This window comes from Daktulosphaira vitifoliae, unplaced genomic scaffold (assembly GCF_025091365.1).
Source record: "Daktulosphaira vitifoliae isolate Bord-2020 unplaced genomic scaffold, ASM2509136v1 Scaffold_5, whole genome shotgun sequence".
NCBI classification, from domain to species: Eukaryota; Metazoa; Arthropoda; class Insecta; order Hemiptera; family Phylloxeridae; genus Daktulosphaira; species Daktulosphaira vitifoliae.
In genome coordinates, this window is record NW_026099576.1 from 23,858,716 (window position 1) to 23,886,538 (window position 27,823).

At 25.3% G+C, this 27,823-nt stretch overlaps 3 protein-coding genes across 6 annotated transcripts; 2 read left to right on the forward strand and 1 right to left on the reverse strand.

The window, feature by feature from the left end:
- Positions 1-1,449: 1,449 nt before the first annotated feature.
- Positions 1,450-7,160, reverse strand: LOC126906977 (uncharacterized). 4 transcript variants are annotated; one of them, XM_050687959.1, is made up of 9 exons: positions 6,978-7,156; positions 4,973-5,042; positions 3,603-3,740; positions 3,374-3,505; positions 3,145-3,276; positions 2,916-3,047; positions 2,687-2,818; positions 1,992-2,123; positions 1,450-1,915 (listed from the first exon to the last, which is right to left on the reverse strand). In XM_050687959.1, the coding sequence occupies exons 1-9, from the start codon at positions 6,978-6,980 to the stop codon at positions 1,617-1,619; spliced, it is 1,170 nt and encodes a 389-aa protein (XP_050543916.1). In that variant the 5' UTR covers positions 6,981-7,156; the 3' UTR covers positions 1,450-1,616. The 4 variants fall into 4 exon arrangements, with proteins under 4 accessions (XP_050543916.1, XP_050543919.1, XP_050543917.1 ...); XM_050687962.1 differs by lacking the exon at positions 3,374-3,505 and having other exon boundaries at positions 6,978-7,160; XM_050687960.1 differs by lacking the exon at positions 3,145-3,276 and having other exon boundaries at positions 6,978-7,155.
- Positions 7,161-7,664: 504 nt separating this feature from the next.
- On the forward strand, positions 7,665-16,169 carry LOC126906969 (uncharacterized). The gene is made up of 9 exons (XM_050687944.1): positions 7,665-7,782; positions 7,936-7,977; positions 8,050-8,100; positions 8,201-8,230; positions 10,003-10,050; positions 10,296-10,346; positions 12,407-12,467; positions 12,532-12,608; positions 14,664-16,169. Exons 1-9 carry the CDS (start codon positions 7,693-7,695, stop codon positions 15,417-15,419), a joined length of 1,206 nt encoding a protein of 401 aa, XP_050543901.1. The 5' UTR covers positions 7,665-7,692; the 3' UTR covers positions 15,420-16,169.
- A 1,928-nt stretch (positions 16,170-18,097) lies between these two features.
- LOC126906971 (uncharacterized) lies at positions 18,098-26,361 on the forward strand. The gene is made up of 9 exons (XM_050687950.1): positions 18,098-18,187; positions 18,341-18,385; positions 18,473-18,523; positions 18,623-18,652; positions 19,788-19,835; positions 20,094-20,144; positions 23,246-23,309; positions 23,429-23,505; positions 24,710-26,361. The coding sequence occupies exons 1-9, from the start codon at positions 18,110-18,112 to the stop codon at positions 25,463-25,465; spliced, it is 1,200 nt and encodes a 399-aa protein (XP_050543907.1). The 5' UTR covers positions 18,098-18,109; the 3' UTR covers positions 25,466-26,361.
- The last annotated feature ends 1,462 nt before the right edge of the window (positions 26,362-27,823 follow it).

The following is a 27,823-nucleotide window of genomic DNA, read 5'->3' on the forward strand; positions in this document are numbered from 1 at the left end:
AGTCATCATTTAGATGCAGTGGCATGATAAAATTTTAATTTAGTTAAAACTATACAATTGATAAATAAACCGCTTAAGAATTTCAGTGTCGAATAATTGCGCACACAATTTTGCAGGTGTGTAATGTACAATGTCAACACCAGTAGGGCTATTAGTGTTTTTTCTTATTAACTGTTATGCCTTTGTTGAAAATTGATTAGCCAAAAATCATCCCTGTGCAGAATTTAACAGTTATANACAGTTAGATAACTTAAAGAAGTTAGATAACTTTGTCATGTTTAATTTGATGTATTTATTATGTCTCTACGACACTGTGATCACCTGACATGTGTTTTCTTATATTTTCTTATATACAAATACATAAATAATTTTCACTAAAAACTTAAGGAAAATTTTCAAAAGGTTAATTACGAGGTGCAAGGATACTACAATAACACGATTGTCGTCTTATTATTATAAAGTTCAATACAAAAAAAATAGTTGTTACACATATGACGAGTTATAAACATATTTTGCATATATATATGACGTAATATTTAAATCATATAAATTACTTTCTTCTGCGCGTGTTTAATTTTTTATATCACCCTTGTTTAAAAATTTTTAATTTTATTCAAAAAATATACTTTTTAAATTAAAATTAATAAAAATAGCAAATAAAAAGAGCTTTTTAAATAAAAAAATTGAGTAGATTTACTATGTCAATTATTTTATTATAAGACCAAAATTTANATATACAAATACATAAATAATTTTCACTAAAAACTTAAGGAAAATTTTCAAAAGGTTAATTACGAGGTGCAAGGATACTACAATAACACAATTGTCGTCTTATTATTATAAAGTTCAATACAAAAAAAATAGTTGTTACACATATGACGAGTTATAAACATATTTTGCATATATATATGACGTGATATTTAAAACATATAAATTACTTTCTCCTGCGCGTGTTCAATTTTTTATATCACGCTTGTGTAAACATTTTTAATTTTATTCAAAAAATATACTTTTTAAATTAAAATTAATAAAGATAGCAAATAAAAAGAGCTTAATAAATAAAAAAAATTGAGTAGATTTACTATGTCAATTATTTTATTATAAGACTAAAATTTATAATGAACATAAAAAATGAAAATTTAATAAACATCATTCTTGTTTCGACGATTTATCATTATAGAATTATTGTATTGATAACGATAAGTGTTTATGAAAACATTTTGTTACTAGTTCATGTATTTCATATTTAGTATACTAACTGTATTAAATATAAAATTCATTTGATATTAATTGTTTTATAATGTTGCTTAGTAATTAAATTTTAATACTATTTTTTGATAGAGATATAAATTCTCTTGTTTTATATAATACTTTGAACATTAATTAGGTTTTGGATGTTATTTCAAATTATTGGTAAAATAATACAAAAAATATATATTTTTTGCGTAACATCATTTATAAGAAAAATAATTATTATATTAGTAATGATGATCAATTTTTGAATTATAATTTAGTTGTAAAAAAAATATGTAAATAACACTAAAAAGATGACATAGAAATTCAACTGCTTAAGTAGCTTATTTTTTTTTAACATTACTGAAAAATCGTGATTTATATTAATCCTGTGCCTTTTGGTTTATAAAAATTTTATCAACTAAGATCATGAGGTCTTCGATTTTTATCAAAGCTTCATGATATAAAATTTCCAAATTTTTCAGAACTCCCGACGATGAATAGCAATTCTCCATACAACCACGAGTAGAAGCTTTTATAAGTTGTCTTGTTATTTTTAAACAGCTGTTTACGCTCAATTCTGTTATTTCTTTAGGTATGTTATGCAATTTGAAAATTGATTGTAATTTCACAACTTTTTCAAGGAGCTGACATGCACGGACTAATATTGATGCAGTTTTTTCTACCAAAGAGTATAATTAATAGGATAAAAATTTGATTAAATTTGTTGAGAGTTCAGTAAAGTTTTTTTATAATACCTTTGTTAAATTCTAAATTTAAAATAATTTGTTTAATATGAAGTTCATTAACATATGATTTTCTTAAATTATTCATGCAGCAACATTCGTCGACTTCTTTTGAGCAGCATAAATACCACTCTTGATGTATATCTAGAGTTAATATTAAATAATATTATAAAAAAAATGTAATTATTTAACTGATTATATAAAAATGTTTAAATTAGCGTAAAAATGTAAATTGAAAAATTGTTGTTTAATATCGAGAAAATATTTCAGGATCCGTCGGCCTAGTAGATAGAAACGTATACATCAATACACGGACTCTAGGGTTCGATCCCCAGAGTAACAAATGAGATTCGCTTTTGATCTTCTCAGGGGAGGTGTCTGGTCTCAGGTGCAAGCCGGCTATAATACTTGACCGTATACCTTTGGCCTTGCCAAGAATGATCTTTGACTCCTTAATATGTGAAAGAGAATCACAACACTATAGCATGTTAAGTTCGGGAAATAGAAGGATATAAAACTGATTATTTTTTAATCCTTAATAAATTAACCTTCAATTTCAACATGTTTTTCTAAGACCCTAAACATTTCCGCCGAGATCACTTCAATCACCACAAAAAATTTATTAAGTTAAATTTAAGTGAAAAAATCATCAACATGTAATGTTAAATAAAAAACATCAAATGTTATACTTTCAATAAAATAAATACCTTTCAAGAATGATAACTCTCCTTGGTGAATTGGAGAATGAGCAGCATTAGCCATTTCAACATATTTATCTTGTGATTCATATTTAGCTGAGTTAACCTCAATGTTCTTACCCAAGGATCGATGTGGTAAATCTTATACAAATTTATTAGTATAAATTGAAATGAAAAAATCAACATAAATCGTTGATTAAAATATAATAAAATATTATATTTTTATTACAATAAATACCTTTCAACAATAATGGGTTTTGTTGGATTGTCGAGCGAATAGGAGCATTAGCCATTTCAACATATTTATCTTGTGATTCATATTTAGCTGAATTCACCTCATTATTCTTACCCAAGGATCGATGTGGCAAATCTTATAAAAATTGATTAGTATAAATTGAAATGAAAAAATCAACATAAATCGTTGATTAAAATATAATAAAATATTATATTTTTATTACAATAAATACCTTTCAACAATAATGGGTTTTGTTGGATTGTCGAGCGAATAGGAGCATTAGCCATTTCAACATATTTATCTTGTGATTCATATTTAGCTGAATTCACCTCATTATTCTTACCCAAGGATCGATGTGGCAAATCTTATAAAAATTGATTAGTATAAATTGAAATGAAAAAATCAACATAAATCGTTGATTAAAATATAATAAAATATTATATTTTTATTACAATAAATACCTTTCAACAATAATGGATTTTCTTGGATTGTCGAGCGAATGGGAGCATTAGCCATTTCTACATATTTTTCTTGTGATTCGTATTTAGCTGAGTTAACCTCAATGTTCTTACCCGAGGATCGATGTGGCAAATCTTATAAAAATTGATTAGTATAAATTGAAGTGAGAAAATCAATACAAAACGTTGATTAAAAAATAATAAAATATTATATTTTTATTATAATAAATACCTTGCAACAGTAATGGGTTTGTGTTTGGTTCTTGGATTGTAGAGGGATGAGGAGCATTAATTACTTCAGTATATATTGCTTGTGATTCATTTTCGGTTGAGTTCACAGCAGTGTCGGTGGTACGATTAGCTAAATTTACTATAAAATAATTATTATCTCGGTAAACGTTATGTTTGCTGTGATTTATATATCATTAAATTTTATATCTGTGATTTATAGATCTCCCTTACATGTCCTATCTCTCGTTAATAATTAGAAATGTTTTGTTTAGTAAATACATGTACTAACAGTCTGATAGCATTTTTAAAAATGTTTATTTTTAAAAATTGTTATGTTGTAAAAATATTTTTATTACGACTTGAGAGGGTACTGCGTAAGTAAAGTAAAAAAATATGTACAGATCGACTATTGAGTAAAATCCGGATAGCCAAATGATCAGTATTAATGATATAAAGAGGTTAAAAATATTAAAATTCTAACATTCCCTCCTCATTTAAATCAAAACCAAATTATTGGCGTAGGGTTATATCATAAATAATATTTGTGATTCCTGGGAGTTAAAATAACTAACATTTTAATCTACTCAATAGTTGAAACTTAAACGATTGTAGATAACAATAACCATAATACTACCATTATTTTTAAGTAATCTAAATAATATTATTAATAAAGCTAAATTATGGAATTATATAATAATAGTATTCAATGTTATAAAATTTTAACGGATGTATTTTTATTCTAAATACCAAAATTTTAATGTATAATTTATATTTTTCAATAAGTATTCGAGTTTTTGTACGGTTTATAATATTTAGGAATACTTTGCAAAAAAAAAAGAGAAAATTTTAAATGCAAAATGTGAGTATTAATAATGTTTGGGCACCAATTTTAATTATTTTGGGCTGAACAATGTGTTTTATTTAATAAATAAAATATAAAATCATTTTTATATTTAATATAATAACTCAAAAAAATATTCCTAGGTATTCGAAAAAGTTGTTTATTTTTGATAATAATGAAAAACAACAAACTATAATTAAAAATATTCCTGTATAACATACTAATTTTTTTAGGTATATTTAGGAAAAATATCCAATACCGATTAAAAAATTAAGTAAAAAATGCTTACAACCTAAGTACCAGGTAAAAACAAAGTTCTAAAAAAGAAGGCCGGGTACTCTGCACATCTTTAATAATAATGTTAGTGAATGTATCAATTTCATAGATTAAATTATTTTCATTTCAATAAACGGTCCATAAATTATATCAAATGCGTGTTGACTACCGTTATTGAACTTTATATGTACATTTTAATATCTCCTATAACGAGGTATGTGTCAATTTTCTAAAAGTTAAAATACATGTATTACCCTTTTTTTTTGATTTGAAGCCAAGTCTTTTCTTTACTTTTCTAATCGCTGAATGTAAAAAGTTAGGCGTCTAAAATAGAAGTAATTAAATAACTTAAGTATAAATTTAGTTTTAAATGTTAAATATATAACAAAAAAAAAAAATAGAATTTAGAAAAAAAAGATTATCTTTTATAAACGAAAGTAATTTTATTAATTTATAAAGAAATGCTTTCAAGTTTTCGTCATAACAGCATTTAAAACTCGCTTATATAAATAAAATCTATTCTTAAATTAGAAGTAAATTGTGCAAGAATGGTAATAATTAAATTTAACGATTTAGTTACATTATGTAACATTAAAAACTATTCAAATTATATTATTTCAAATGGAACCGATAAAACTATATAAAATACAATTGTAATATACTTACGGTAGATTTTTTATTAGTAGACATTTTATCAACTTACAAAAAAGTTTGAATCTAAATGTAGCAGTTTGTTTGAAAGAAAATTGTTAAGGTTTTAATCGAAATATACGTCGTTAGTAAATATATATACATATGAAATATATACATGTATAGTTTCTATGAAAATTGTTTTGAACCAACTACTCAATATTTTACAAAATATTCAATTATATTCTTTAAGAAATCTTTCACAGAGAAGTTCAATTGCACTTTTCTGATGGAAATTTTCTTTAGTAGGAAATATACTTATGTAAATTCTGCTGTAATGTAGCTAGAGGGGTTAGGGGGGCTGCAGTCTCCTACTGAAGTTAATTTTTTTTTTTTTAATTATTACTGTTTTCTGTAAAAATTGCTGATACAGTTTGTGTTAAACTAATTTTAAACAGCTATCGTTATTTTGTTATATCCGTCATGTAAGTCGATCTCATCTTAACACTCATAGACGAAATTTAATAATTATTAAAATTATTTAATATGTATCCAGATAAAAATTCTGAATAATTAATATTCTCTTAGTATAAAAGTATATAGGACGATTGATTTATCGTTGATTACTAGATTCGCCTAAAATAGTAATAATTCGAGTAAATTTTTATTTTTTTTTAATTATTATTTATTTCTTGATTTTAAGTATATAAACGTTTTTTAAGTTAGCATTAGCTTTTATTAGAGTACCAACTTTATTTTTTTTAATCGTCATGTTCATATTTTACTGCTTTATCTAAGAAAATGACAGGTCCATTTTCTTAGTTGATAATTTTCTATTATAAAACTAGATATATAATTGTTAAGTAAAAAAACAGGTCAATTTTTACAAACAATGAGAACAATAGATACCCGTTTCCTGACTTACTGAACACCCTGTATATGTATGTTGTAATTAAAAAAAAAGTTGACATCCTTATAATAAACAAGATAACATTAAAATTTTTTTTTTTATTAAAATTTTAGGAGAAATTTTGGTAGTCCACCATAAATCAATCACTTCATAACTTAATTGAGATTTTAAATTGTTATCACTTCTACTCCGGAAAAATTGTTTACTTGACGTTAATGTAACACTGAAAGTTTGAAGTAGTTTATAGTAATCTATTAGTTTTATTTAAATTCAAATTTGGTAATATTAAATACCAAGTTATCTGTCTTTCAGAAGTAATTTACGATAAGAAATTTAAAACATTAGAGGTTTGAATAAAAATGGGTCTTAGTTATTATATAAAATACGTTAAATATTATATTATAATATTTAAAGTATTTACATATGGTTTTGAATAAAATGTTGAACTTTGAAATGTTTAAATAAAAATTGTTTGATTACCCTTAAAAGGGTAATAAACAGTCAATATGTCAATTTTCATTTTACAGTTACGCATCAAATTTCATTTCAGAAACACCTTAAGTACAGATATTTAAACTATCGATAAATTAATAAAAACTTTTCATTTTCCTAAAAGTTTTTTTTTCCTTCCTGGAAGTAAAGGAAGGTTCTATACATAACATCGAATATACTCACATATTCACCAAGGTTGAAGGGAAGAGGTAAATTTAAACCCTTACCATTTGCAGTTATGGTTCGTCCTTTATCCTCTATAGGAGTACACCCAGTGGTGGCTCGTGGGTGCTGGTGGTGAGAATGCAACTTTAACACGTTTATTGCGGATGACGCCATTTGGCTCGTTCGTAGTATGCGATTGACGCCAATTGGCGTCATTTCTACATTATTTTTCAATCGATTATACAGAGTGTTCAGTAAGTCAGGAAACGGGTTTCTATTGTTCTCATTGTTTGTAACAATGAGAACAATAGATACCCGTTTCCTGACTTACTGAACATTCTGTATTTCAAGCAGCGTGAAGCTCTTATCTTTTTTTTATGTCGGCGTTATTCAATGTATAGTACTGTATATACTAGTGAAAACCGTACCTCAAAATTTCAATTTTTAGATCTACAATAACACTTGTTATTATAATTGTAATATAATTAGTTATTAATTTCGCATATTATAAAATCTTACATTTACAGAAAAATATATTAGAATATTTTTTGTGATTTATTTAAGTCCATTCGTTTTGGTTGTTTTTTAAATTTAAAAGCGTAAAAGTAAATAGCATTTTTTCACACTTCATACATGAATAATAAAATAATGTTGTTTTCCTTTAATTTATGTTTTTTAATATTTTATTTACTTTAATACCTATAAAAATAGAAGTTTATTACAATATATTCTAAAATTTAAGTCGGTAAAATAATTAGATTATAATATTCTTAAAAAATGAATTATAAAACAAATTTTGTTTTTTTAATTTTTGCGTATGGTTTTTTTTTTGGAAATGTTAATGGAAATATAATTTTAATTGACCATGTAATTTAAACAAAGTTTATTAATTAATAATTAATTTAATAATTTAGTTAAGGTGCTTTTAATATAATTTTCACGTGGCATTTTGAAATATAAAACATAACAATTACTGTTAATATAATTTACCAAATTTAAAAGTATCTTTTTTTTATATAGGAAGGAGGAATAATTATTAGTTCGCCTATAAATAATAATAATGTAAGTTGCATCATCAACAATTTTATAAATTAATCTATTATAAATTATTAACATTCATGAATTATATTATAGAATTCAAATGCTCATTCGATTTATGAACCAAACTGTTTAAATAGTTTAAAAGTAAGTTTTTATCATATATAGTTATCACTTAGATTGTGTTATTATTTTGCAATGTTTATCAAATATACTTTGTTGCAAAATTTTTTTTTATTTATTTTAGAAATATGTTGAGTGTAAGAATTTAAAAATGGTAAGAAGTTATTTTAAGCAGGCATTATAACCGAGTTAAAAATAATAAGGGAAAATGGGAGAATGACACTCTCATAAACTAGAATTTTTTACTTATACAGATTCTAGTTTAACTATATCGTATAACTCAGTTTAACATGATCATAAAATTTGATAACATTATTGATATTGTTTTATTGTTAACTACCAAAAAAGTATAAATGAAAGTGAGCAATATAAAATATCTAATTTTTTAAATAACCTTAAGCCAACAATACAATTAAAATAAAATTTATTTTTTTATATAATTATATATTACATAGTAAATACTCTTAATTAAAATATGTTCTTAATTAGTGTAATAATACGTGGAATTTTAAAAAGAAATTATTTTTAACCCATTTTGGGCAATACAGTGTATTTGGTTTGGGGAAATCAAGCGAATTAATGAAACGATTATTGTCATATCTAATAAAACATTGATTTACATAACGTTTGAACAATATACAGTTTGTTAAAAAATAATTATTTCTGATAATTATTATTAATGTAGTTTTAGTAAATATTGTATTATTAATCTGTAAATGTTCTTGATTCCGGATTGAGCGACTCCAAGTAATTTTTATAACACAAATTGGAGACTGATCAAGAAAATAAAGTAATTTGTTCCCAAAAACAATCTACGATCCTTTATCTTACAATAAATAAAAATTTTGTAGCTTAACACTGTGAGATTGCAATATGGTATAGATGATATTAGACAGTGGTAAAAATCATAAAGTTGTTCGATGCATATCTGTTGTATTTCCAATTTGTAATTTTATAACTTCTATGATTTACACTCGAATATCAAATGCTTTTTAAATTATTTGTTTTATTTAAAATATAGTTTTATTTTTGCTTTGACAATAAATACTATTTTTTACGATTAAAGAAATCGTCAGAAATCGGCGGCATGTTCGCTAAAACAAAGACATTAAAATCTAATTCTAGCTACTCAATAAGAAAAGCTCACAAAAAATTTTTACTATTACATAAAAATTTAAAGTTGGGTTGGATTTTTTATTAAAATAAAATAATTAAAAAAAAGTTTAATTTTTTAAAATATTATTTGATATTTATTTTCACAATAAGAAAAATAAAACATTATTATTTAATGAATAAATTAACAAAAATTAAAAATTCACTTTGAAATTTCTATGTATCATTTAGTTTTAAAGAAAAATAATTTAAATCCAAATTAATTAAAATAAACGACCAAGTCTCGGAGAGTGAAATATTGAGTAGAGTGTTGTAGATTTTGTGTATTTTAAAATTACTGAAAGAACTGATATTGACGTTGAAAAATGGCTTTTTATTTTCAGAAGGGGTAATCTAGCAATCCTTAGCGTGATCTTGGAAGCAGGGACTTTCAATTTTTATTGGTTAATTATAATGTGGGCCCTGTGTGTAGGCGATACTTAATAAACTCTACAATAAGTAGATTTTTTCCCATAATTAACTGGTTATTTTGTATTTTAAATAAGAGAACCAAGTATTAGTAATTTTGTATTATCATAATATGTTGACATACATGTAAAAATGATAAGATCATATTATCATATATTAATATTATAAGTAATAATACAATATTATAGTTAGAAGTTGAAACTTATGAGACTTTGTCATAAGTAATTATATTATCTATTTTTTGACTTATGAGCTTTTATTATAAGCCATAGATTTATGTAGTGCCACCAAAATAAAATTTCTGATTATTACCAAACTGAATAATTGTACTGGATTTTATTTCAGACTTTTGTAAATGAGAGAAGAATTTTTGCAGAAATTGGTTTGCGTTATGTAAGTATCTTGATAATAAGTGTACTCCATGTGAGAGGGTAGAGATCAATCCTTCTAAAAATCTGAAATCTACTTGTTACGAGTTAATTTTTTTTTTTTTTGAAGGGAGAGGTGGGTAATAATTAAAAAAAAACATGAAAATTTCTATAGCTAGCAGCTATCTTTAATAATAATAATAAATAAAATACTCTAAATATATTTATTTTTAGTAAAAAATGTATAAGTATTTTATTTTATTTTTATAGGATGACGACAGTAGTACGAGTAAACAAAAAAACACAATACATATTAATATTGTATGTATCTTTCATTATAAATTTAAACACAACATTTTTAACATCTAAAAATCACGTATAATAAAAAACTAAAAAGGTTATTTGTTTATCAGTAATCATTTAATTAATCATAAATAAATATATTATTGAGAATTTTGCTTAAAATAATTTTAATCCATATTTTATTCCATTTGTTTATTTTTGAAAAGTTTTATATTCATATCTTATACTTTTTAATGGTATCAACTTTATTTTAACAAATAATTTTAAATTCCAAGCAAAAATTGTTGTCAAGCAACGGTATTGACAAATATCTATTAGCTAGCCATGTAGTCATATATTTTATAACTAATAAACTTTCTATTTATACTTAATAAAAATATAACCCTAATATAGTATTCCTCAGTGGAATAGAAATTTCAAAAACAAAATAATACGTTTTCTTACACAATAATCAACTAACTTCTTACACAATCCATAACACCGTCACTAAAAAAATTCAATTGCATTGAAAATTAAAATCCAATTAAACATATCATAAGAATATCACCAGAGATCGCTAAATCACTTATACAGATAATTTTTATATATTACAGAAAAAATATTATGTATTTAGTTAATATTTTCACATATGAAATGTGCGTCAGTTATGTAAATATTTTTTTCTTAGGACTTTGTTTTTACACATATTATTTCATCTACACCCAAAGAAAAACCTCAATCAAAATTGAAAGTGAAATTTTATCAAGGGTTTATGATAATGTTTTATTAATACGAACAAAATAACTATTCTTATAAATAATTATTGTTCAAGACAAGAAAAAAAAATATCATATTGATAAAGATATCATTGATTCAATAGTAATGATATATTTATCAAATTGAACAATGAATTTATTATATAGATCGAGGTTTTTCTCTGGGTGTAGTGATCATTGTTTCTAGATGATTTATCATATTTTTACCCAAAATAAGTTTTTTTCAATTCATTTTTATTTAAATATTTCCATAAGAAATTAATATTATTTAAAATTTTAGCGTTCGTTCGTGTTTGCAACTTTATATCAAATCTTTATTCTGATTTATGTGTATAATATTTTTATATAGGAGCCATATTAAATGTTATTAAAATTTTTTGCTATGTTAACATATATCAGACCAGCTTCTGTAAGCACACATAACCCGCGATCCTTTTACTTCAATATTATTATTGTTAGTAACCCAACTTACCACTGTGTTGACGAGACCGATAGTTAGACCGTTATTAGACCTCTACCAACGACAGCCATTTTAAAATTATACCCCACTATATTTTTTGTTTATTAGAATCCACACTAGTATAGTATTGGCTGACGTCTTGTCTAAATACTGTCCTACTATTAGTGATCAATAATTGGCTGCCATTGCTGGCAGAACACTGGCGTTTCAATATGGCAGTAAAACTATTCGTTGCCCATCCCCAGATGACCGCTCATTGCCAACCGACATCGGTAAACTTTATCAAATCTTTGACATGCCAGTATTGGTCCAGTACTAGTATTCGCTGCTGTGGTAGAACTGTCAGTGCTTGTGCAACACAGTGTCTATTATTAATTTATGATTTCCATAGTTTAATGTTTTTAATTAAATAGACGACTTTTAATTGTTTATACCAAAAAACCACATTTTGAGTTTTAATGTATTGATAATATGTTTTTTCAAAAAATTCACGTCATATTCAAAATAGACGATTCAGAATTAACATTGAAACAGATATGATTAGTCTATGTAAAATTCAAATTAAACTTAAAATTAAATTTTTGACAAGCCTATTTAAACCGATTTCAATAAAATCAAAATTTTTCAATATAATATCAATGTCGATAATATCACAATATTTAAACACATGTATAATTACTATGGTTTTTCAACAGAGCCCAAAAAAGACAAACACAGAAAAAATATTGGAAAATTAAAATCGTTTATTTTGTTGTCTAAAATTTCATTAAATATTCTTTTCGAAAAAATAAACACAATTTTGCCTGACCTTTCCATATATTATAAAATATTATCTTTTAATCATTGTTATTTGTATTTTTAAGACTTTTGGTAAAGAAAACATTATTTTAAGTTACAAAAAAAAACATAAGTTCTCATACGATGGTAAATATCATGATTGTAATATTTTTGAAAAAATTATGAAATTATGAAATCATTTTATTTACAGCATATGGTTTTTATGGTCTGCAGACATTTTTTAATAAAGTCAACAAAAACATTTATTTCAAAGTAGTTAAAATTTATGTAAGTATATTATTATGATTAAAATATTTGCGTGAACTCAGTGGTTTAAGTTGGAAAAACTACGAGAGGGGACTATAGTTCTTAAAAAATTCCCGAATCACATCGAATTTTCTCCTATCAAAGGCTAAAAATGGTATTGATTATAATAAGCAAACATACTTACTTAAAAAAAATTATCTCATTAAAGGAATAGATTAGTGAGACTGTAATAAGGCCAGCTATATTTTATGGTTCAGAGTGTTGGGCGGTTGATAAGTAAGTAGAGTAGAGAATGAGTGTAGCAGTGATGAGAATGCTTAGATGGATGAGTGGAGTGACTAGAGATGATAGAATAAGGAACGAGTATATAAGAGGGAGTATAGGTGTAGCGTCAGTCGAGGATAAGATGAGAGAAAATAGACTTAGTTGGTTTGGTCATGTTATGAGGAAGAAGAATCGGAAGCTGTAAGAACAGTTATAGAAATGAATGTTGAAGGAAGAAGAGGTAGAAGAAGACCAAAAAAGTGATGGACGGATGCTATTAAATGCGATTTGAGGACAGCTGATGTGAGCGTAGATAATAGGGAGATCATGTCAAATGGAAGTTTAGGATAAAGGTGGCCGATTCCAAGTAGTTGGGATTAAAGTGAGGAAGAAGAAGAGAAGAATAAAGAAAAATATTAGTAACTTCCTAATACGGTTTCTACTCTTCAGTGCTCAAAATTAAAGCGTNATAGAAATGAATGTTGAAGGAAGAAGAGGTAGAAGAAGACCAAAAAAGTGATGGACGGATGCTATTAAATGCGATTTGAGGATAGCTGATGTGAGCGTAGATAATGTGGGAGATCATGTCAAGTGGAAGTTTAGGATAAAGGTGGCCGATTCCAAGTAGTTGGGATTAAAGTGAGGAAGAAGAAGAAAAGAATAAAGGAAAATATTAGTAACTTCCTAATACGGTTTCTACTCTTCAGTGCTCAAAATTAAAGCATCTCCCCGGATTTTTGGGATTCCACTTAAAGGGGAAGCCAGATTGTACTCCAAATAAGTAGGGGGACTCCGTCCTTCTATTATCACACTCACTTTTAAAATGCTTTTGAATTATAACATTTAAATTAACTTAATTTATACGTTATAAAATCGAATAAAAAGAGGAGATTCAACATAATAAATTTTGCAAAAAAAAAACTTATTCAACTTAACTTTTAAAAATGTTAAGAGAATACTAATAACTTTGTATGTATCTTAAATTAAAGCTAATATAATATATTTTATAATTTATTTTGAAATAAAAAAATTGACTTCAGTGCTTGTTTTCGTATTAAAAATGGCTAACGTATTTAAAAACAAGATGGGTGTGTGGATGTGTTAATTATTAATTTTATATTTGATTTTTTGATAAATGTTTGAATTAATACAATTTTTTTATTACGACTAATTCTTTTATTATAATTCTGATACCTATGTATTAAAAAAAAATTTATTTTCCTGATGTTTCTTGACGATTGCTCTACTATGAGAAATCGTAGAAAGTCGTATTTTGGAAAAACGAAAGACGTTATTTTTTCAATAAAGCAAATAATTTAATATACGAGTGAAATTTTAGAATTACAAATGTACAAATTATGTAATTTAACAGATTTGCATTGAATCGTTTGTATGATAATGATGTTAATAGCTGTAAAATTTTATCAATATTTGTTCCAACTCTTCCGTATCCCCACTAATAGTGATCTCACTATGCTGATTTTTTTATTTAATAAATGTGTAATTAATGTTATAGTTTATAAATATTACAAAATTAGAAAATTTTTATTTTTAATTAATAATACATCTGCTGACACGTTATTCTTTAATTGCAACCATATTTCATGACCATACTAGCCTCTTTATTCATAACTTGAGTTTTTTCGACCCAGCTAAGAGTAAGTGGGTAAATATATGCGATGATATTGTGTTAATAATATTATTTTAGTTTTTGTTACCTCAACTAAACGCTTGTTGCTGTTAAATAAATGATTAATATTGACAGATAATTATAGTAAAATTTTATATAATTTGTAATTTTATTTTTAACAGGACAGTAATATTTATATTAATGAAAAATTAGAGAATACTACGGTTTATGATGAAGAAATCAAAAATCAACTTTTTAAGGTCCAAAATTTTTTTTTATGGAAATACGCCAAAGAGGATCTTGTTTCAATTTTATATCCTTCATGTCCTAATATAACACTTGAAAATTTCATTAATAATTCAACGACATTTCGAAAAACTGTTCAAGAAACTCTAACTACGGCATTGGATATTATGAGCTATCGAACTGCTAAGTATGCGTGTTTGCTTGTCGTATATGCATATGAAGCACTATATATTAGTCAAACACTATGTTGGGACAAAGTATTAAAGTTTATAAAAATATTAAACGCAGCACAGTTATATTTGTCCCGGCACAATAAAAATATATATTTTTTTTTAAATATATCAGATATATTTAGAAAAATGGGTTTGAAAACCAATAGCTATGATACATTGTTTATGTTGTCTGTTATGGTGACAAATTTCACCAAAATTCTTTTAACATCTGAGGAAATAAACGACGAAGATTTAATACAAACCAGACATTCAAAATGTAACACAATGAATACACATATATTACCAGTATATGCATTAGAAAAATTATTTAAAGGATTTCCGAAACCTCTCGAAGAACACGTCTTGACATACAAGTTTGAGGAAATACCAACTACACTAAATAATATAAATGAAAAATTGTTTAAAATTTGTACACTTATTGAAACAGAATATGAAATATTTTTCAACAGCGACCTTTAAACATATGTCAAATGAAGGTTTATGTTATGTACTATAGATTAAAAAAAAAAAAATTATCTCGACGACCGATCTTCTACTTGCAATTAATCAAACTTTAAATCTGTACAATAATCTTCTTTTATTTAGTCCATTCATTTTTACACGTACATTGCCACGAGTTTTTCTATGAAACATGAACTTTAATTGAATTAATATACTTTAATTATTTTAATATAATTATTCTATTCTACCTTATCATTCTGACACATTGCTTATTTTTGCTCATTGAATATTCGTAAATTATTTATTTTAAAATAAAAATTTTTTCATAAATTAGTACGTTAACTATTTTGTCATGTCGAGTGTAGTAAGCCTCACATTTTATCAATGAAGACGTGCTTTGCAATCTTAAGGCTCGGTATAAAAGACCTACATTCATATTGACCGATGTCAAGTCGCCTGTTTGAGCATTATTGCAATGATAACCATTTTATTATACTAAATAGTATTAAATACAAATAATTTTCCATGGTCCAATAGAACACAGTCAATGCAGCAATATCAAAGGTTATCCAAACTTACGCCTATTTTATTTTATTTGTCATTATGTCATTTCAAAATCTGTAATAATTGTTAATCACGACTTGAAATGTGTTAAAAATATAAGAATTTGTAAATTTGGTTTTATTTTGAACAATGTATTTTTCAATTTATTTAAATTGTTATTAGTTGTTTGAATTGTATTAAAATAGATCGTCATCGCCCATACTACTAGTCTGACAGTTTTTTTATTCCTTTTTCCCTAGAGTTATGGAAAAAACTTAGTACGTCGAACATAGTACTATATGAAAAAATCAGGTGGGTCATTTACATTTAAATTCTACTATGCTACGGTCTGGTTTATACTGGCTGATGATATGTTTGTAAAACTTAAAAAATTTGATAAATGCATGTAAATTTGCTTTTTAATAATACCCATTAAATAAATTATAATAATGCAATACTTTTCAATTTTTTTTTAAACAATACAATATTCTGTTTATAAACATTTTTAGCTCTTAACTTTTAAGTAACTAAATCTATATTCATTTTAAAAATAAATAAAATTTATAATACTTAGTCTGATTAAACTGTCAAGAACATGTATAGATTTTTTTTTAAACGAGTATGCAAATTGAAAAACAATTTATTTTTAATTTTTTACCGGTTGGGTTAGGTTAAAAGATGACCTAAATGTACATCTTAAGAATACCTTTGTTCTTCGAGTCACCCTAAAGATTTTTGGTAATGTATATGCGTTTTTAAAATTTTTTTATAGTTTTATTAAAAGAAAGAAGTAAAATAATTCCCTGTTAAGATGTTCTCTAATTGTAACTATAATTAGGACTATAGTTCTGAATTTGGTATATTATGAAAATTTACGTTTACAGAGAAAAATATTAGAATATTTGAATGTGATTTATAAAATCATATTAAAGACACCCTAAAGATTTATTGGTAACCCATATACATTTTTAAAACTATATTATAGTTTTACTAAAAAAAAGAAATAATATTAATAACAAAGTTTAACAAATTTCCCTATTAAGTTGTAAACTAATTACAGCTATATCTAAAACTATACTTATTTATTTGGCATAATAATAAAATTAATAGTGATGGGAAATATCGAATAGAAACTATCGAACTATTCGATAGTCATTCAAAAAATATTCGATAGTTACACAATATATTCGAATAGTCTTTAAAACTCGACACGGTCCCGCGGCGTTCTCTATACACGGAGCCCCGTGACACCTTTATCAGCCGTCGCCCTACTGCGTGCATATGGTAGTTTGACTGACTAACACCGCGTGCCATACGCCACGGTACAAAGTCCAGCAAGTGCCGCACGTCCATCTACGACCCGCCGCAAATGTACGTCAAGTCATCTCCGCGACACCGTACAGATTGGATCGCTGGCCGTCAGCAACACAGCGCCGAACACGCCGTTACGATATGTTGTCTCCGCGTACACACATGTGTATATCTTCCGTCAAAACTGCTTACTGTGTTTTGTTTCCGTTATACATTTTATATAGAGCAATCTAAAGTTTTGTTCAACATCAAATAATCTTACAACATTACTTGGAACCAAAAAAAGGTGTTGTGTTTCTTTTCCTTAGTACTTTAACGCGAGTGCGGTAAAAATCATCAACCACAACAAACTATTCGATAGTCTATTCGAATAGTTTATGCCAAAAATAAACTATTCGGTTGTATAAAAACTATTCGAATAGTTATTCGATAGTTTAAAATATTCGAAAATGCCAATCACTAAAAATTAACACTTAAAGAGAAAAATATTAGAATTTTTTATTGCGATTCATAAGTGTTCATTCTACTAGGCAGTCTTTTAAATTTAAAAGTGAAAAAGTAAATAGTATTTTTTTCACACTTCATGTATAAATAATAAAATACTTTGTATATTTTTGTCATCTAATATGTGTAAATACGCTATTAACAAAATATTAAAAACATTTTTCCAATATTTTTAATACTTTAATTTATGTTTTNCAAAATATTAAAAACATTTTTCCAATATTTTTAATACTTTAATTTATGTTTTTTAATATTTTATTTACTTTAATATCCATAAAAATGATAAAATCAATACAATATATTCTAAAATTTAAGAGGGTATAATAATTAAATTATCATATTCTTAAAAAATGTTTTATAAAACAAAATCTGTTTTTTTAATTTTTCTGTTTAGTTTTTTTTTTGGAAATATACTTTTAATTAACAATGTAATTTAAATAAAGTTTAATAATTAGTGATTAATTTAATAATTTAGATAAGATGCTTTTAATATAATTTTCATGTGACATCTTGAAATATAAAACATAACAATTACTGTTATTATAATTTATCAAATTAAAAAGTTTTTTTTTTTCATATAGAAAGGAAGAATAAATATATTCAAGTCCTTATACGGTAGTAGATATGTAAGTTGCAGCATCAATAAATTAATTAAATTAATCTATTTTTAAATTATTGAATGTTAATAATTTAAAAATTTAATTATATTATAGGTGTTTGATGCTAAATTTATTACCATTCCAAGTTGTATATTAGGCCTAAGAGTAAGTTTTTATGGCGTATTGTTATCACTTAGATTGTGATATCATTGTACAATGTTAAATAAAACTATTTTGTCGTACAAATGTTTTAATTTATTTTAGGAGTTTGTAAGGTGCAAGGCTTTAGAAATGGTGAGAACTTATTTTAAGCAGGCATTATACTAAGTAATATAATATGAGAAACACGGGAAACAAACTAATAGTTTTTAGTTTGACCATATCGTATAACCCAGTTTAATATGATTGTAAAATTTGATAGCATTATTGTTTTTATTTTTATTGCTAACTATCAAAAAGGTATAAATGCAAGTGAGCAATATAACATTTCTAATTTTTCAAAAACCCTAAACCAAATACATTTAAAATAAAATTTATGATTTTTTATATAATTATATATTATATAGCACATACTCTTAATAAAAATATGTTTTTAATTAGTGTAATATTAAGTGAAATTTATAAAGAATATTAATTTTTTTACTCATTTACTGCAATACTTTACATTTAGTTTAGGGTAATCAAGCGAATCAATTAGTTGAAATCAGCAAATTATGCCATGTCCACACTATGCTATCTTTTTATATATACAGAGTGATTCATTAAGGATAAGACGCTCGTTTACTGAGTAACTATTGAAAATTTTTAATTTTTGGTAAGGAAAATATTGTTTGATTCAAAAAACACTACAAAATATGTAGTAAAAACATGATATTTTTCATCCCTTCTAGGTTAAAAACCATTAACTCGAGTTTTTATAAATGGGAACCAAAAATTAAAAATTTTCAATAGTTACTGAGTAAACGAGTGTCTTATCCTTAATGAATCACTCTGTATATATATATATTTGTAATTTTATAATTTCTTTGATTTACACTCGAATATAATGCTTATTAAATTATTGCTTTATTGAAAATACCGTTTCATTTTCACTTTGATAATAAATAGTATTTTTTACGATTCTCATAATAAAACAATGGTCAGGGAAACTTTTAATATTGTAGTACAATTAGATATTTCTTAGAAGTTGAGACTTATTAGATTTTGTTATAAGTTATAATACTATTTATTGCTATAATAAAAGCCAAATAACTATGTATATCTATTATATTTTTATTAGAAGTTTATTTTAAGTTTTTTCTTTTACCTCTATAAAATTTTGAAAAACTATTATTGTGACTTATTTATTAAGCCATAAATATACGTAGTGCTGTTGATTTAATGTTTCTATTATCACCAAACTGAATAATTGTACTTGATTTTATTTTAGACTTTTGTGAATGAGAAAAAAATTTTTGCAGAAATTCTTTTGCGTTATGTAAGTATCTTGATCATAAGTGTGCCCAGTGTGAGTGGGTAGAGATTAACTTTCCCAAGAAATTAAAATTTACTCGTTATTGGTTCATTTTTTTTTTTATGGGAGATGGTGGTAATTTTTTTTATTTGTTACATAAAAAAATGAGAATGTATTTGGCTCGCAGATATTTTTGACAATAATAATAGTTATAATTAAAATTTTCTAAATATTTATAGTGAAAAATTAAAAATGTATTGGTATTGTACTTTATTTTTATAGGATGATAACAGTAGTACTAGTCATTCAAAAACTAAAATAAATCTTATAATCGTATGTATGTCTTATTGAATATTTAAATACGTCATTTTTACATTTATAAATCACATATTATTAAAATAAATACAATGTTAGTCGTATATCACCTTGTATCATCAGTAATCACTAAATTAATCAAAAGATTAATACATTATTGATAATTTTACTTTTAATTCCATATTTTATTCAATTTGTTTATTAAGAAAAAGTTTTGTATTCATTTCTTATATTTTACTATAGTGTCAACTTAATTTTAAATCCCAAGCACGGATATTGACAAATAACCATTAGCTAGCCCTGTAGTCACTCATGTAATAACTAATTATCTTTTTATATATACTTAATAAAAGTACACCGCTAAATTAGTATTCCCCTGTGGATAAGATATTTCAAAAACAAAATAATACGTTTTCTTACACAACAATCAACTAACTTCTTACGCAATCCACAACACCGACATTAGAAACATTTAATCACATTGACCAAACGAATCCAATTCAACATATTTCAAGAATCTCACCATAAATCTTAAAACCACTTTTGGAGACTATAAAAAGGCATTTATTTACTAAAAACGAGAGTTCTTGGTCAGTATTTCCTTTCATGAAATCTGCGTCAGTATGTGTAAATATTTTGTTAGGATTGTTGTGCGAGNTATTTTTTCTATTTAGGATTGTTGTGCGAGAGATTCATTACGCGGTCGATGTGGAAATCCTTTGAGTCGCAGTGTATGTGTCGCTGTTACCATTTTAGCCCTTGCCAAAGTGTTCTATAATGCCTTTACATATATAATAGTTAGTTTTTATATAGACAATCGCCCCATCGATTCGCGTGTACCTTAGTAAGCAAATGTAGTAAATTCGCCCTGCGAGTCCCCTGTACCCCTGTACATCACCATATCATCATGTAACTTTTCTTTTATAAGTACGTGAAATAATCACCTATCATTTTGTATATCTTTTTTATAAATCTGACCCATTACCTGCCCACGAGGAGGGTATCAAAGTGACAATTTTTTCACAAAAATAACTTTTTCAACTTAATTTTTGAAAGTGTTCCGGAAATACTGACACTTTATTTGTATCTTAAATTAAAGCTAATATAATGTACATTAATATGGAAAAAAAAATTTCCAACTTGATGGTGAAAAAGGCTACCATATGCTATTTTTATGTTAAAATTTTCGATTTTATTATGTTTTTTTTTTATTTTAAAATACCTTACAACGTTTTTAAGTTAGAAATATAATTTTTACTTATTTGATTTTTATCTCATTTATATTCAACAACTTAAATCAAGGACCCCGTCACTATAATCTCCGCTCGTTCGAAGAAATTTCTTATTCATATTAAAGTTTCTTTACTATGTGATTTTTATTATGGCTCTCATTTAAATCTCACACTTGACCAACTTTTTTTAACGATACATCAAATAATCACAACTATTATCTAGTTAAAGATATTGTCCTTATAAATTGAAAAAGATTCTATTTTATCAATTAGAAAGTTACTTAACCCACATTCCCCATACAAACAATTCATATAAATCATTAATTTGTAATGTTTTTAAATAATTTATTGTCGAATTAGGTTTGATAGGTTTCAACTACAAAATTAAATAATTGTACTTCGTAATATATTAATTTTTGAACTTTATTTGTGTGTGTGTTACTAAGTCTATAATATTCCAAATTTTTTGGTAACATAAAGTCTATAAATCTAAAAAAAAATAATTTTTAGTTTCGCCTGAATTTAACAAAAAAATTTTACAATTATAATAAAATTTTGTATTTACACTCAATTGAATAGATATTTTCAACAACATTTTGATTGGTTTTTTAGTTAAACTAAATCATTAAGATTAATTATGTTCTAAATATTTCAATTGTAGAATCTTTTTAAACACCAAAAATTACTTAGAAATGATTACTATGATTTCTATTTAAGTGATCTACTACAATAAAAATGCAAAAAAGATATTGAGATTTTCTGATAAATTTACACTATATAGTAATCTTAATCACTATATATTAATCTTAAAAATACTATTTTTTTATTATCATAAAATTTTCTATTTAATAATGTAAATTTTAAACTTAACGTTATGCTAAAAGTTATTGTAACAAATTCAACTTTTTGTTATTATAAACATTCAAAAAATTAACTTGAAAGGCCAAAAAAATAGGTTAAAAATTATATTTTGCAATGATTATGTTTAACATATTAAAAATCAAAATCTGTAACAATTAAAAAACAATTATTTTGTGTTTTTAATTATTTTATTGTCGTAATAAATCATCAAAAGAATTTTTAATAATATCTATGTAACTCTTGGTCTTTAAATAGATGTTACAATTGAAATATTCAGAACTATTTTTCTTATATTTATATAGTTACACAGTTCCTATAGGCTTTAATTAATTAATAATAATATAAAAAATTATTGATGATAGAAAAAATACAATTGCTGATTTGAAATTAGCACGAAAAATTGAATAATTATAGTATATTTTCGACACAGAAGAAAATTTTTTGCAGACCATTTATTCATAGTTAACAAGAAATTATTATCTAAACATTTCTGAGTCAAGTGCTTTAATTTTTATATACGTTTGCCATAAAAGTAATAACTGCTTTATTTTTTTTTTATAAATATCCGAAAAAATTACTATACTAAATTATTAAATATCAATTTTGTACTACATTGAATTACATTAATAGATATTTATTCATAAATTATACTTTCAAAGCATCTACTAATTAGGAATAATGATAGAAATAGGAGTTATTTTAGCTTTAAAAATAATCAACCAATTTCTTATAATTAAAGATTATCCACATATTTAGTGATAAATTTACATAGTGATTTTAAATATTGTCAGATATCATTTATTCTTATCCCACTATGCCATGATTCCATCGAGCTACTGTTTCTTTAATTATTAATGTCTACATTTTAAGATATATTCATTTTTATGATAAGTACAATATTTTTTTACATATCTTTGTAATATTTTCCATCGTCATTTCAAAAAAAAAAAAAAAATCAATGTTTCTTTGATTTTCCCAAATAATATAATTTTTTTTTTTTTAATTACTGTTATTTATTTTTTCAAGACTTTTGAAAAAGAAAACATTATTTTAAGTCACGGAAATAGACATGTATATTGCTCATACGACAGTAAGTATAGATCATATTGAATAAATTCTGTTTAATATCAACCGTTGAAACTTATAACTGTATCATTCATTGTATTATCTTTGAAAAATTATCAAATTATGAAATCATTTTATCTGCAGAAAATGGTATTAATACATTGCAGACATCTATCAAAAACATAGACTATAATATTCATTTCAAAGTAGTTAAAATCTATGTAAGTTGATCATTATATTAAAAATAATTGAGTGTACTTGATTTTTAATATAAATATTTTGTGAATAAATTTAATTTTAAAGATAATGCAGGACTAATCGCGAAAAGTATAGGAATATACATAAAACTTGATATAAATGAGTTTTTTTTAAATAAAATGTTTATTAGAATTTGGAAAATTGAGCACAATAAATTAAATTATTCAACTTAACTTAACTTTCAACGGAAATACTAACAACTTTATATGCATATTAAATTAAATCTAATGTAATATTATACATTATTTTGAAATAAAAACTTGGAACTCAGCACTTGTTTTCGTAGTAAAAATGGCTAACGTATTCAAAAAAATGATGTGTGTATATTTTTATTATTAATTTTAACATTTGAATTTTTGAAAAATATTTAAATTCAAACAATTTTCTTTATAACGAACGACTTATCTTATACATCAGACATTACTTTTTTGATAATCTGTATCTATTTCCTTATTAAGGAGGAGTTCAAAACTTGAAACACGTGTATTAAATGTTGAACATATTTACTTCACTTTTGAAAATATTCCGGAAATTTTGATACATTTGTATTGAAAAAAAAAATTCCCTAAGATTTTTGACGATTGTTTTACTATGAGAAATCGAAGAAAGGCGTATTTTTGATAAACGAAAAATGTTATTTTTAATAAAGCAAATATTCCAGTGAAATTTTAAATCGTTGAAGTTTTAAAATTACAAATATACAAATTATGAAATTTATCCGATTCGCATCGAAGCGCATTTAATGATAATGATGGGAATCGCTATAAAATGTTTTCTATACTCGTTACAACTCTGTCGTGTTCCCACTACTAGTGATCATACTGTGCTGGGTTTTTTTATTTAATATATGTGTAATATAAGTTTGTGTCTATAAATATTACAATATAATAATATTTGATTTTTCATTTATTATACTTTTACTATTACGAAAAGATTATCCTTAAACTGCATTTATATTTCATGACCATACTATTCTCACTATTGACCATTTAAGTTGGTGACATATGGAATAAACAGATCCGATGACATTGTGTTTTATACAAACTAATGAAATCATATTATTGTAGTTTTACACTCTCAAATGAACGTTTTCTGCAATAAATATGTTATTAATATAGATAGATAATTATAGTACAATATTATATAATTTTAAATTTATTTTTACAGAATAGTAATCTCCCTATTAGTGGGAATTTAGTGAATGATACAGTTTATGATGAGAAAACCATAAACCAACTAAAAAAAATCGCAAATTTGTTTTTATGGAAATATGCCAAGGAAGATCTTGTTAAAGTTTTATATCCTTCAGTACATTATGTAACACTTCAAAATTTCATTAATAATTCAACAACATACCAATGTACTATTGAAAAAACCCTAACTGGGGCAATTGAAACCATGAATTATCGAACTGCTAGGTATGCGTGTTTACTTGTCGTATATGCATATGAAACACTATATATCAATGAATCACAAAAAGAATATTGGGAAAAAGTAATAAAACTTTTAAATGTATTGAGTGAAGCACAGGAATATTTGAAGGCCCATGACGAAAGAAGTCTTTTATTTATTAATATATCATATGCCTTAAATCAAATAAATCCTGATTCTTATGATAAATTGTTCAAGTTGAATTTTTTGGTGGAAAAATTCGTAACACAGATTTTAACATCTAAGGATATTAATAAAGAAGATTTAAAAGAGACCAAACATTCAAAATCGTACGAAACGAATACACACAAATTACCAGTAGACATATTGATAAAATTATTCCAGGGATTTCCCAAACCTCTAAAAAAACACTTCTTCGCATACAATTTTGATGTCATACCATTTTCACTCGATAAAATACATCAAAAATTGTTTACAATTGTTGAACTTATTGAAACAGAGTACGAAATATTTTTAGAAGAAAATAAATAACTTTTGATCATTTTGTTTGTATAATAAATATTAATTTTCTAAAAATCATTACAATAGTTCAATTAAACGTGTATTCTATTATATATATTACCAATTTTCTATTAATGTAATATAAATACGATAATCATTTAGATAAGAAGTAATTTGTATATTACTGACGTAGGTGATTACAGTAGGTGGTTCAAAAAAAAAAAATATAAAACAGAAAAGTGCCACTGAGGTGGAAGAGGTGCTTCAACTCAAAAAACGATTCTATCATTAAAATGATTACTTTACAATTTTATCGAAAATCGGGGTATACAAATTATAAAAAAATACTTGAATAATTCGCAAAGATTTCAATAGTTTAAAAATTAAACCCATCAATTTTAAACATATGCCTCGGTAAGATAAGAATCTAACCCATCTTATATGATAAATTAAAAATGATTTTTACTTTTTGTTATAACAAAAAAAAATATACTATACATAGAGTGATTCTTTTATCATGACCATAAGATAAAAGGCCAATGAAAGGTTACTACTCCTACATAAAAAATATTATGCACACGAGTCTGTATGATCTGTGACTATCGTTATATTTTATGTAGCTATTTAGTCATCTCCGACAACTTATAACTGTATATTACTAAAACTCTTTCAGTGAAGGTTTACTATATAAACAAATGGTTTCACATAACTCTCTCTAATTATCACAACAACACAAATATTCGGTTGTAAGGACTCTTGTAGTCGATGTTAGCGATATGTGTGCACATACGTCCTTGTACGCACTTGAAACTATGCGACTTTTAGTACTAAATAAATTCGCGTGTAACTGTTTCTCCAGTACGACACTATTTTAAATCTATTCAACGTTAAATCGATTAATGTATTGGTCCCAACACATTATTTTGTTTATGAATTATTTATTGTCATATCACTTAAATATATTACCAATAGATTAGTTCTCAAAATGGAGTTTTTTCGCTTAGTAGTACTTACTCACTTTCGCTTAACTAGTACTGGACTAATATTGGCAAATATCTGAGATGATGAAGATTTTCTGTATAGCTGTCAGCAATGACAGTTAAGTACTGACCACTAATACTAGGACAGTATTTAGACAAAACGCCAGCCAATACTATACTAGTACGGGCTGTAATAAACAAAAAGTAAAGTGGGGCATAGTTTTATAAATGGCGGTAGGCGGTAGCGGCCTGTTGGCGGTCTATTGGTCTAGTCGACATAGGGATAAGTTGGGTGACTGGCAATAATAACATTAAAATGAAAGGATCTCAGGTATGCCTACAGAAGCAGGTCTGATATATGTAAACACAGGATAAAAAAACAACGAAAGGTTACTACTAGGCTCGCACGTGGTGCGTAATCAAAATAGTACAACTACCAAATCATGTGTAGTATTCGATGTCCTGAGTAAAACAGGAACGCGTGTGATCCTAAATGACGAGTTAAAAAAGGGGCCAGTGTTACAACAGGATACTATACAGCGTGATTAGCTAACTATGTTTCACGTCATATCTTAAAAAATAAAAGTGTTTATAAACATTTTGGATCATTGATCATTGTCCACCATCAGGGACGGCGCCAGAATTTTTTTCCTTAGGGGCGGTAAAGGGCAAGCAATTTTTTTGAATGGGCGAACACAACACTACATCTATTGGTAAAAAAAAAAAAGTAATGATTTATATATAATACACTAATTAACTTTGCATAACCTACTGCATATAATATAAAATTTTAACACACTAGTAATGTTTAAAATGAAATATGTAAGATTTTTTTAAACAAGCATTATTCTGGGGTTGTCATGAGCAGCAGAAGATTTGTCCACAATGGATTCCAAATCTAGGTTTTTGGAAATATTTTTCTCTATTGAAAGAACTGCTAAATCTGATAATCCTGTATTGATTATTTTATTTCTCATATAAGTTTTAATTTGTCGGAGACTAGAAAATGTTCTCTCAACACCGGCACTTGAAGGAGGTATGATAATTGCTATAGTACACAACAAATATAGTTCAGAAAAGGCCAATTTGTAATTTTCAAGCAACTGTATGAAATCAAGTATAGTATTAATTTTAGTTTTTTTTTGTTTTTGATGTCTATCTATGAGTTTGGGTATTAACTTCAATTCAGATTCCGAGCTTTCAATATCCACTTTATAATGTTTGGCAAAAGGTAATAATACTTGCAAGTCTAAAAAAAATTATTTTGAGGATTTAAAGAACTAATACCAGATAATATTGGATTATTATCAGAAAATTTTCTTTGTAATTCATTGATCATTATTCATCAAATTATTATCTAGAAGATTTAATATTTTGATATTGAATAAAATTACAACACACAAGAAGG

What these genes read in the sequence shown, in the direction of transcription:
- LOC126906977 (XM_050687959.1), bottom strand. An exon ending in CTTCAAATCAAAAAAAAAGG is followed by an intron (nt 3,741 to 4,972) that starts GTAATACATGTA and finishes ATTATTTTATAG; the next exon opens with TAAATTTAGCTAATCGTACC. An exon ending in AAACCCATTATTGTTGAAAG is followed by an intron (nt 2,819 to 2,915) that starts GTATTTATTGTA and finishes AATTTGTATAAG; the next exon opens with ATTTACCACATCGATCCTTG.
- LOC126906969 (XM_050687944.1), top strand. Translation starts at nt 7,693, where the DNA reads ATGAATTATAAAACAAATTTTGTTTTTTTAATTTTTGCGTATGGTTTT. An exon ending in ACTGTTTAAATAGTTTAAAA is followed by an intron (nt 8,101 to 8,200) that starts GTAAGTTTTTAT and finishes TATTTATTTTAG; the next exon opens with AAATATGTTGAGTGTAAGAA. An exon ending in ACATAAGTTCTCATACGATG is followed by an intron (nt 12,468 to 12,531) that starts GTAAATATCATG and finishes TTTTATTTACAG; the next exon opens with CATATGGTTTTTATGGTCTG.
- LOC126906971 (XM_050687950.1), top strand. Translation starts at nt 18,110, where the DNA reads ATGTTTTATAAAACAAAATCTGTTTTTTTAATTTTTCTGTTTAGTTTT. An exon ending in CCTTATACGGTAGTAGATAT is followed by an intron (nt 18,386 to 18,472) that starts GTAAGTTGCAGC and finishes ATTATATTATAG; the next exon opens with GTGTTTGATGCTAAATTTAT. An exon ending in CAGAAATTCTTTTGCGTTAT is followed by an intron (nt 19,836 to 20,093) that starts GTAAGTATCTTG and finishes TTATTTTTATAG; the next exon opens with GATGATAACAGTAGTACTAG.